The sequence below is a fragment of the Phaethon lepturus genome, unplaced genomic scaffold (assembly GCF_000687285.1).
Source record: "Phaethon lepturus isolate BGI_N335 unplaced genomic scaffold, ASM68728v1 scaffold47472, whole genome shotgun sequence".
In the NCBI taxonomy this organism is placed as follows: domain Eukaryota; kingdom Metazoa; phylum Chordata; class Aves; order Phaethontiformes; family Phaethontidae; genus Phaethon; species Phaethon lepturus.
The window spans coordinates 10164-21201 of NW_010522140.1; the positions used below are offsets into that span (position 1 = coordinate 10164).

Sequence of the window (11038 nt, forward strand, 5' to 3'; positions counted from 1 at the left end):
GGCCAGCCTTTGTAAAGGGTAATGCATCTAGAAGGTACCTTGCTTATCCCTAATTTCTCCTCCAAAGAGAGGAGAACAATCAGGGATCTGAGACTTCTTTGAAGGGGGGCGATTTGAAATAGTTGGGAAAGGCATATTATTCCATTGAGGTGGTATGCAAAGATTCAGCACAGCTGGTTACTTGGTAGGTTTGGTTTTTTTTCCTGGAGTGCTACAGGCATTTTAATATACAGGTTCTGATTGATGCGACTGCTGGCTCTGACATGGCCTTCAATCTATTTTCTCCAAGGCAGGAATGAGGTTGTGTGTATTCAGTGAGGGATTTAGCCAGAGGGAAGATTTGTCCATTTCAATGTATCATACTAACTCTTTAATGTCTGAGCAGTAGCTCTTATTTTGGGAGTGCTTTGAGCTGGCTTTACTGTTTATCTAGATTAGTGGGGTAATAGCCTCTTTGTTAGAAAAAAGATGAGGTTATGGACAATTGCAGAGGAAGAGAAATTGTGAAAAATGTTTCTGAGTTGAACAGGGGCGCATAGAAAATGCATCTGGATGTATATATGGACAAGGAGCCTGTTGCAAGTGGGTTTAATGAATTTGCCAGTCCTAACGCTGTTGAAACCTATTCTTCAGCACGTTTTTCAGCTCCTGAGGAGGAAGAGAGCCTCAGGAATTTGCCGTCTCCTCCAGTCTCAGCAAGTTATACATTTGGGAGGTGAATACAGTTCTTCACAGTATTAATTATTGCATGTAGAGGAAGTATTTCATGTAGATGAAGAGCTGTCATGAAAGAAGAAGGAAGAAATGAAAGGAAGATGGAAATAAGAGACAGGCATCCAAGCTCTGACTTCCAAAGGCAGACCTTGTGCTCTCAGCTGAGAGCAGCTTGTCTGCTGTGGTTTTGATGTGGAAGATGAAGTCTGGATTTCCCTTCTTTGAAAAAGAAGGGCTTCGTCCCAAACTTACTAGTGATCGCTGTACACTGCAGAGTCTGGTTCTGCAAATAGGAAAGGGTTTTAAGCTTTGTTTAAGAAAGAATGTAACAGTGAAGGATTATATGGAAACTCGCAGGAGACAGATGTGGTTCTGCTGAGGTTGCTGTGGTTTTGCTGAGGTTCCTCTTCAGTTACAGAATCACAGAATCACTAGGTTGGAAAGGACCTTCAAGATCATCAAGTCCAACCTTAATCCAGCACCGCCATGTCCCCTTGACAAGGAATGATTTTGGAGAGAGGTTACTGGTCAAGTGGATCCTCTTGGTGGAGACTGTGCACTGGAGAGAACAGCACATGCTAATAGCTTTTTTTAATCTGGCAAGTGACTTTCCAGGCCCTCCAGTCATCATGGCAGGTGTGTAACCTTAAACTACTCTGTGAATAAGATTGTCATTCCTGGATGCTGTTCTGGGGGCTGAAAAGTCTCCTAATTACTTTACAAGGCCAAGGTGCTTGCTGAATGAGGCTATGGTAGGTTCAGGGGTGGCTTTTGATTAGCCTCAGTCTATTCACAATAGGAAGTTCCTGAGGGGCTCATCCTTTGTTGGTCTTTGTGTCCTCTAGTGCAGACATTTGTCATATTTTTCTTCCTTTTCTTTGTTATCACCCCCAGTCTGTGTTCAATGCTTTGAGGCGTCATGTTGGACAAGAGATATGTTAGATGTGTGTTACTCACCCATCCCCTTTGTTCCTCTTAGCTCTTTGGAGGCAGGCTTACCCAAGGAAAGTGTGTTGGCTGTGCCTGTCACGTGCATAGCATCTTTGCTTGGAGACAAGACAAGGCTCTATTTCATAGCTTTGGCTCTAGCTGTATCTGAATTGTAACCAAATTCTCTTCCCAGCACAAACAGCTGCTCCAGTGAAGTCACAGACTTGGAGCCAGCCCAGCAGACATGCTGCAGCTACCAAGGATGTGGGCGGGAGCGAGACGGTAGCTTTGTGAGCTATTTCAATTTTTGAGAGCCAAGCTAATGGGTCTGGGGAGACAGGCGAGGGGAAAAGAGATTCCGACCTACGCAATTCTTGTGCTGTCTTCCCCATGGCAGAGTGGGAGTTTTTTCCAGGAAAAGGCAGAGTAATGTGACCAGCATCTCTTACTTGTGTGCTGTCATCACTCAGGGGATGTGTGCGCAGTGCAGGGGTTTACCCTGGAATTTGTATAGTCACGTGCATAAATACATACACATACATCCATGCAGTGGTTGAAATGCGCTGGCATACATGAAAATTACATGCTGTTGGATTCTGCAGCTATGTAGTTGAACAGAAGTTGTACGTGTATTTGCACATTATCATTTTGATCATGTACGCATACATAATGTATAAATTGTGTGTGCGTGATCTCTAATGTGTCTCTGTGTGTGTGCACATACATAGACACACATGGTCAGAGACATGTGCTTTGCACTCAGAGATTTGTGGTACTCTTGGAGAGGTCATGTTTCACAGCTGAGACCAGCCTCACACAGATGATGGTTACCCTTGGTTTTGAGATCTCTGTTCATGCCAGAGGAGCAAAGCTGTCGACAGTATCTTTACCCCAGAGCTTTTGTTGATCTTCCTAGACAATTTGAGCTTAGACCTGAGCACTTTCAGATAAGGATGACACTGTAGAATTGCATTGACTGTCCTTTGGAAGTCAGTTAGTGCAGAGTAGAGAGGACAAGTCCAGTGATTTTTTCGCTGCCTTAGTACTCTCTAGCAGCTGGAGTCCATCTTTGCAAATAGAATATAAAAGAATCGGGTAGCAGTAGAGAGCATGGGAAGGAGGAAGGTGTGCCCTAACCGAAGAGGGAAAGTATCTTGGCCTATTGCATGAGCACTCTTTGCTATTTTTGTCTGGCAAGACTTTGTTTTCCTGTTTCACAGCAGGCAGGCTCTTCCCCCTGCCCCACTTCATGCTCTGTTTGCTCCGTCTGTGTGCTTCTCTTTTGATGTCAGTCACGCTATTTGATTTGTAATGAGGAAACAGAATGCCTTTTCCCTTTGCTGTGTCCTCCCCCCAGTCCTCTGAACCCCTAAATGCAGGAGGACTGGATTTAGACATGGAACAGCAAGCTGGCATTCACAAGCAATCTCTTAGGGCTCTGCAGGGGCAGCTGGCATTTGAGAAATAAGGGGCAGTGGGGAGCAATGTCTTCAGTGGTCACAGCAAGCAGCTATTATGCTCATTTGCTCTCCTGGTTTGTGATGCAAGGATAGCCACTCCTATGTTAGATGACTGCACTGTCTCGTCTTAGAAGCTGGGGAGGCCTATGTGTGCTATTCCTCCACTCATTAAACAGCCTCTTGCTTTGGCACTGTACCTGTGTTTCGGATCTGGAGGCACGTTCACATGCTCACTGTCCTGTTTATTACATCTGAAACGTCTGGTTCTGACTGTGATCAGTCCTTGCAGTGCTTTTCATGGAATTGCTGTCAGAGCACAGGAGCTGCCTTTCAAAGGCCCAAGATGGTTTTCTCCCCCAGCACAAGATGATTTTCTGCAGCAGTGTGTGATTTTGCATGGTCCATTTGAGAATAGAGCTGTCTGGGACTTTTTTGGTTAAGTGGATGTAGGACTGTATTGACTTAATTTTTACAGGATCTCAGAGTTTGTCACAGGTGAAGCTCTTTCTATACAAACATAGCCTTGGCAGAATTTCCCTCAGGTCACGTTTTTCCAGTTTCAAAACTTGGGGTCAGAGGGAAATCTGAACTGAAGAGCTAACCTGGGACTTAGCCTGGATCTCACACAGCTTGGATGAAGGTCCTAGATGCATAGCTGCTTTCCAGTCTTCTCATCTTTTCAGTTGGTTCCTGCTGCTGTCTGGTTTTGCAGGGAAAGTGGAGATCAGGTCTCTGGATCTTAGTGGTACCAGCCTGAGGGGCACTGTGTTGGCTGAGCAGCTCTGCTCTTGCTGATTTATTCATGTGTCTGGCTTAGCTGTCTGCATTTACTGTTGCCACAGAAAGGGATGTCAACCTTTCCTTGACAGACCTTAGCATCAAGTAGTAAAAGCATATTTTGAGAGACTGTACAGTGTCTGAGGGAGAGTATGGGCTCATACGAAGTCTTTCCAGTATCTCCGTGTCATTCCATATTCCTCCATTTCACGGAAGGGTTTGTTGGGTTTTTTTCAAGGGGAAGTCCTTTCTCTGAACCTTGCTTTTCATACCTGTTGGTGGTTCTCTTGCAAATGACAGCTTGCCTTTGTGCTACCTCAGCTCTCAAGCATGGAAGGAGGCAGGGGCGCAAGAAGACAGCTGGGCAGACTTCTCAAGAGGCATCTGTCATTTCAGGTAACACCCAGGCTTCCTAAAGTGGATCAGTAACTTGGCAAGTTATAGACAGCTGGAAACTGCAGTGACATGGATGAAGTCCACTCAGCCTTCAGGCTGCCTTAGTCCTATGCAGACAAAAGGGAAATTGAGGACCAGAGGAGCATCTGTGGGGCCTGAGGTTAGCTATCACAGTGCTCTCAAAATACTGCTGCACCTGGCTAGCTGATGCCCAGCAGCCTTTTGGAGGTGGAAAGTTTCTGGGCAAAGAAACAGGGACAGCATTTTTGGCATTGTTCACATCAGGTGCTAAGGACTAAAATCACAGCAGTCTTGTCTCTCCACAGACCATGCCAGAGGAAAGCCAGTATGTGCACCAAGCATTAAGTTTCTCAGTCTCCAGGATTACAATTTATTAAGTCAACTTTCTTATTTCAATGCTAGGTGGCAACCATTGGGTGGCTTCAGGGGCCTCATCAAATTTTGGGGCTGTGAGAAACTTTTCAGAGCTAAGATCGGAATTGACTCTCCATGCCTCTGCTGCTGAACTGAGCAGGAGGCCTAATGTGGGGCACTTCTGGAAGTGTTTATGTCTGTGGGAATCAGGCAGCAGCTCAGTTAGGTACAGATTGATTTTTTGCAAAATGTTCTTTCTCTTCCCTCGTTTCCAGACAGTATAAAGTCCACGTCTTGCACGTGTTGATAGGATCATTTTAGCAGCTAGTGGGCCTTGGGAAAAGCTAGTCCCCTCTGGGTTCTTGTCCATTAACCATGCTTGTAGGTACTGCTGCTACACAATTAATTATTACTGCTACTGATTTCTCCTTCACTTTTATTAAATGGTGTTTTCTGTTTGCAGTCTGCTAAATGGTTTGTTGGCTTTAGTTTTGTTCATGCAGTAACTCCTACTTTCCTGCCAGCACCAATTTCACTGCCTGGGGCAATGATTTTTTGGCTGTTCAAAAATGAGTATGAAAAGGTGTCCATTTAATTACAGCATATATCAGTATAAATTTCCTGTATGTGCAGTGCAGTAGTCTGTTCCCTGCTGCAAATCAGTTTTCCTCCTCTCGGTCCGTTTTTGCCAGGGAGGAGGTGGGACCTCGGTTCTGCATTAACATGCCTGGCTTTTCACCCTCTATGAATATAGGCCTATCTCCGTATGTGCTGGAATAGGATTTTTGTGGGAGACCTAAATGCAGACTTGGAAAGAAGCAGCCTGCAAGCAGTGGAATTAATAAAGCTTTATGTCTTGTAGCATTGGCTCTCCCAGTTGAATTCCCTGGGGTCTCCTAGTAGTGTGAAATCCCTGTGTGGATTCACAAATGTTTAAAAGAAATTAGAGTTCATTTTTCATTTTTTTCCCTCAGAGAATCCCCAGTAGGGATAGGATTAATTTTTTTTTATCCAACCACCTATTTCCATTGCACTGATATCTTTGGAACTGCTCTCTTCTGCCAATTTGGTAGAAATTGACCATTGGGCTTTTAAAGTTAGTGAGCTAGGTTACACAGATGTGAGCGCAGAGGGATTTTCTTTAATTTCTCTAGCAAGCCAGATTCAAAAGACATAATTTATTAGGTATACCTTTTTACCTTATTGGTGTTCCAAAGTGGACAGGATAAAAAGCAATCCATGCGTATAAACAAGGCATGGAGCAGGTTTCAGTCAACACAAAGCTGCACTGGATTAAAATGTGCAGCTGAAAACTGGAAGACTTTGGCATCTCTTAAACTTGTGCCTGTGTGTGCTATAGCGTGTCACCTGAGCATTCCTGTCCCATTACACAGAACCGTCTAACCAGGCTCACTCACTATTCTGAAATCCTGTTACGTGCTGCATTATTTTGTTTTCAACACCTTCCTGCTCTGACAATGGGGAAAAACTGTACTTCCAGTAACATGCTGTTTGCATTAATAGTAGTTGTTGATCAGTTGGTTAGAAGGAAAGAGCATTGCTCAGCTCCCCTCAACCCCCCTATGCAGACACTGTCTGGAGCCACTCTCTACCTCCTCCCACTGCCTGCCTTCCCACAGAGCTGCAATACTACGGCTCCCTCCAAGAGCCCGCAGCATTCCTAATCCATCCGCTCCATCTCTGTCTGCCTCTCCCTGTCATTGACTGAGACCTCATGCACTGAACACAAGCCTGGTGTTTAGTAATTGCTGTTCCCAGAACTCAGCAGGCTGAAGGGGGTGGAAGGGAGATAAACATCAGAGTTCAACATCCAGACAAACACAGCAGAGCCACACAATAAATACATCCGCCCCCAAATGCAAATACATCAGAAGAGGTTCTTTTCCCCAGGGCTCAGAGCAGAGCAGGCTCAGACAGGAGAGCAACAGGATGAGGTGAGTGCAGTCACAAGGACCTCCCCAGCTCCCCTGGCCACAAGGCTTTGTGCAGGCCTTAGAAGGCACAAGTGTTGTTTAGTTGTTACTTAAACCCATGTTGTTTAGCTGTTACTACAGTACAACTCCACTGATGCCTCCTGATTTCTTCCATTGTCAAGTGAGAAGGCTGTTGGGCGTGATGAATTCAGCTAGCGCTGAGATATCTGTGATTTGGTACCGAGACTGGCAACTTGGATGTGTGGCTTTTGGGATATGATCTGAGTTGATGCTCACTCTTTCTCCATTAATCTCTGTTCCTTTGACACAGGCTCTTTGTCTTGCTAGCTATGCTTTACAGTGGAGTAAGCAGCAGCATTGTGCTGCAGAAAATGTATGGGAGGATCACGTCCCCCAGCTTCCCAAATGCCTACCCAAACCACAAGGAGAGAATCTGGAATATTACTGTCCCCAACGGATATTACGTCCGCATCTACTTCACACATTTCAACCTGGAGCTGTCCTACCTGTGTGAATACGATTATGTGAAGGTATGTGTAGGGCAGGGTGACCTATAGCAGACTAAGTTGTTAAAAGCTGTGTATATGTGATCCTGGATGCATGCAGGACCAATATAACTGTTGTGAGCACTTGCTTCTAGTCTGCTAGTGAAGTTCAGGTTCAGATGACTTCTAAACAATGTGTTTATTGACACCCATGGGACCAGTAAGAAGAACTGGTGGTCATGTTGGAACGTCGAAACTTGAGTTGGTTGTGCTCAGACAATTCTGATGTTCCCCTCTCGTGAAGCAAAAGGTTTGAAATTTTGCCCAGAACAACATTTGAACTTAATTTTGCTGAAGTTACAGTGTGTGTTTTAAATTAACAAGTAGTGCTTTACACAGAGTATAATGGGAGACCATAAAAATGTAAGCGATAGTCTAAACAAGATACTGTCAGCTTGTCTAAATGTGCACTTGCAACACTTGCTGTGGTGTGTTTGCTAGCTAAAGTGAGAAACAACCTCAGGAAAAGAGACAAAGATACTGTCTTTGAGAAGCATTTGGGTGATCAGTGATGTACCTGAAAGGTTTGTACTCCATGTGCCAGCATGTGCTCTAGTCTGTGTGGCCCTGTCGCTGATTTGGGGCCATGCTATCTCTGCACTCATTTTGTTGTTCAGATGGGCCTGATATACATTAAAGAGGGAGCTGTATATACAGGGAGTATGCAAAACCAGTGCATCATCAGTACTTTTGAATCTGATGGAACCAATCAGGCAGCCTTGTTCCTGTTTAGGAATGTCTCATTTCCAGGGTTTTATATGGCAGGTTGCTCCCATTCTCCAAATCTGTATTGTTCTTCATGCAATTTCCTTTGGGCAGAACAGAATACTCTTTTCTGGTAGATTCACAGTTTTATCACTACCATGTACAACATGAACTCCATGTATCAGAACATTTGTATTAAAAACACAAGATAAATGAAGAGCTAGAACTGCAATAAATGAATCACGGAGCCAATGAGTCAGTAGTTTGAAGAGACCTTTTACTATACGTTTGGATTTGTCAGTGTTTGAAACCTTTCTACCCCAGTTGTCTGTGGCTTTACCAAGATCTGATTGTCACTGAAAGTGCCAAGTTAACAAGAGCATTATAAACAGCATCATGCTGATAACCCAGGCTGGCATCACAGCTTTATGTGGGCCTCTGAAAGGAAAAAGAGAGACAAAATTATGGGCTAACGTCACAGAGAATAGGGGAAATCTTCTCTTATCTGTCTCTGGGTCTGGATTGACCTCCAGAAACACCTTTTGAGAGCATCCAAGGCTCCTTTCTAACACCATTAAACACATGCTTTCCAAGCTATGGCAGCAGGTTGGGAAGAGCAAAGCTCTGTGCTCGTCTGGTAGATTTGTCTGCTCATTTTGCAGCTGAGCTCTGGTGGGAGGACCTTGGCTACGCTGTGTGGAAAGGATAGCACAGACACTGAGGAGGCTCCGGGCAACAAGACATACGTCTCCATTGACAACAACCTCATGGTAGTGTTTCGGTCTGACTACTCCAATGAGAAACCATTCACAGGGTTTGAGGCGTTTTATGCTGCTGAAGGTAAGAGACCAGCCCCTCTTGTAGATGAGAGACACAACTATGGTGGGGTTGGTGCTTCCCTGTGCTCTCAGAGTCTGGCTGCTGGTGTGAGGTGGGAGAAGGAGGTCTCATTGTACAGAGGCAGATGTAAAAGAACACAGCAACCAAAGGCAAACAAGCCAACCTTGCAAAACACAGAGTGGCTCAGACCAAGACAAAGTGTTGTTGAAGGGTGTTGGTTGCCTAATTCTGTGCTTCACCCCTTAGATATCAATGAGTGCAAACAGCTGTTTGATGGTGAACCTCTCTGCAATCATCACTGTCACAACTATGTGGGGGGCTACTATTGCAGCTGTCGAATTGGCTATACACTGCATGAAAACAAGAAGACGTGCACAGGTGAGCTTTTGCTAGATCAGGAGGTACTGCCCTACCTACAACATTGACTTAAATCCAGTCCTGAAACTAGCATCGAGGTGAAAGCTATGGTTTTATTGTTGTTGTTTTCAGTATTCCCTATGCGCCTGGTGCAACTGGAAGAAGGTAAAAGGGGGTTAGTCAGGGCTCTGAGCAGAGGCCCTGGTTTGCAGAGTGGCTGTGGGCTAATTGCCACCATTAGGGACAGCAATATTGTGTCACAGTAAAATGCTGCACTGGCAGTTGGTTTTGGTTACTCCTTAGGCAGCATCCACCTGTGTTCAGCTTTAGACAGATTGAATGGAGAAGTAAGAAACTCATCTTACACTGCCCACTGCAGACGCTTTCAGTCTTCGTGGTACTGAGACACTGAGTATTCTGGACGCGAGTTAGTAGATGTGTTGGAAGAACTGACAGTCAAGTTGTGAAGTCAAAGGGAGAAATAGTTTGCTTACTCTCTGTGTAAGGACACAGGCCAAGAATCAGCACGGTCCACATATCACTGACACCAGATAAAATCATCCACTTATTAAATGGCAGACAAGGCAGGGCATAGATCTCTTGTTCAGAAGGGCATACGGCATGAGGTTTACCTAGGTGACTTCTGCCTGGCTCCGCTTCTGAGTTCACAGCTAGGGAAATCTTAATGTGTTGTCAGGCAGCAAAGTGTCTGTCTGAATCAGCGCAGTGATTGGCACCTCAGGATTCACTTTGCAGTGAAACGTGTGCCTACATGTGGTGTCAGATTCCTTTGTGGGTGCAGCTTTGCCCACCTGGAGCTAAATCCTGTCTGGAAAGAACTAGCACAATACTGCTCACTGAATATTGTCATAAACAGGAAGATAGTTTCTTTCAGCACCCAGTGCTCAAATGCAGAATTGGACCTAATTTCCAGTGCTTAAGACCACCTTGGCATTTAGCTTCCCAGCTCCAGCCTATAACAAACCCTCTCCAGCCGTGGTTACCTGGGTTTGATTCAAGATTCAGACTCCTCATATCTCCGGTGTATTGGAACAGACCTATTCATTCAACCTCCCCTTCCGAAAGTGATGGCTTTTAGCACAACTATACATGGATTTACTTAACGCTATAAAGCATGTGCCTGGTCCTAATGTGAAGGTGCAAAATGAATAGCTGTGAACTAGCAGACTAGCAGCTTTGCGTTGACCATTCATGTGTGCACACTTATGCCTCCCTCCTTGAACATAATGCTAGCAGAGGGAGCTTATCAGCAGTATTGAAGGGCTGGGCTGCCCTGATGGGTGGAGATGTGCGCACTGGGAATTACTGTGGTGCAGCTGATGTGCTGGAACCTGTTCACATTTCAGAGACCTTTTCGTGCAAGTGCTGAAGCCGCTCCAGCCACTGGGCTGGGCTGCAAAGCAAAGGTCTCTGCAGATCGCCTTCATGAGATGAGGGCAAAAGCTGCCCCTTTGATTTGTGGACTCCTGTCTGAGCAGGCTGACATTGACAGGCTCTTTTTTCCTCCCTTATTTTCCAGCGTGAGATAATTAAGCTTCTCCTCGCTTAGGCAGAGATGGAGACAAATGTGCTGGGAAGAGCTGGTTTGCCCTCCCTCCTGACCTGCCTGTTGCAGTGCACCCAAGGGCTGCAGGCTTCTCTTGCTCGGTGACTTGTATGTCTTTGTTCTTTGCCTTTCAGATCTGCCTCCCTCAGACAATAAAGAGGCTGTTCTTTGTTGAAAGCTGATGGTAGCCTCTGGGGCATTCATTTTCTTGCATTTCCCACGTGTCAATATGGAAAGAAGAAGGTAGATAAGGCAGGAGTTGATAAGAGGGAAGCTATTGTGAAAGCATCACAGCTACCTGAAGACTCTTGAATTTCTTGTCCAGCTCTTGTTGCTTGCTCTTCCATAGTTCTTAAACTGCAACAAGACCAGAGACACACATTTGTTCCCTAATGTTCCTTTAGATATGCTCTTGAC

The 11038-nt window shown here is 45.2% G+C and overlaps 1 protein-coding gene across 1 annotated transcript; it reads left to right on the top strand.

The window, feature by feature from the left end:
• The first annotated feature begins 6556 nt into the window (after window positions 1-6556).
• On the top strand, window positions 6557-10798 carry MASP2 (mannan-binding lectin serine peptidase 2). The gene is made up of 5 exons (XM_010281720.1): window positions 6557-6607; window positions 6918-7137; window positions 8520-8697; window positions 8944-9075; window positions 10595-10798. Exons 1-5 carry the CDS (start codon window positions 6603-6605, stop codon window positions 10597-10599), a joined length of 540 nt encoding a protein of 179 aa, XP_010280022.1. The 5' UTR covers window positions 6557-6602; the 3' UTR covers window positions 10600-10798.
• The last annotated feature ends 240 nt before the right edge of the window (window positions 10799-11038 follow it).

What these genes read in the sequence shown, in the direction of transcription:
- MASP2 (XM_010281720.1), top strand. An exon ending in GTGAATACGATTATGTGAAG is followed by an intron (nt 7,138 to 8,519) that starts GTATGTGTAGGG and finishes CTCATTTTGCAG; the next exon opens with CTGAGCTCTGGTGGGAGGAC. An exon ending in GGCGTTTTATGCTGCTGAAG is followed by an intron (nt 8,698 to 8,943) that starts GTAAGAGACCAG and finishes TTCACCCCTTAG; the next exon opens with ATATCAATGAGTGCAAACAG.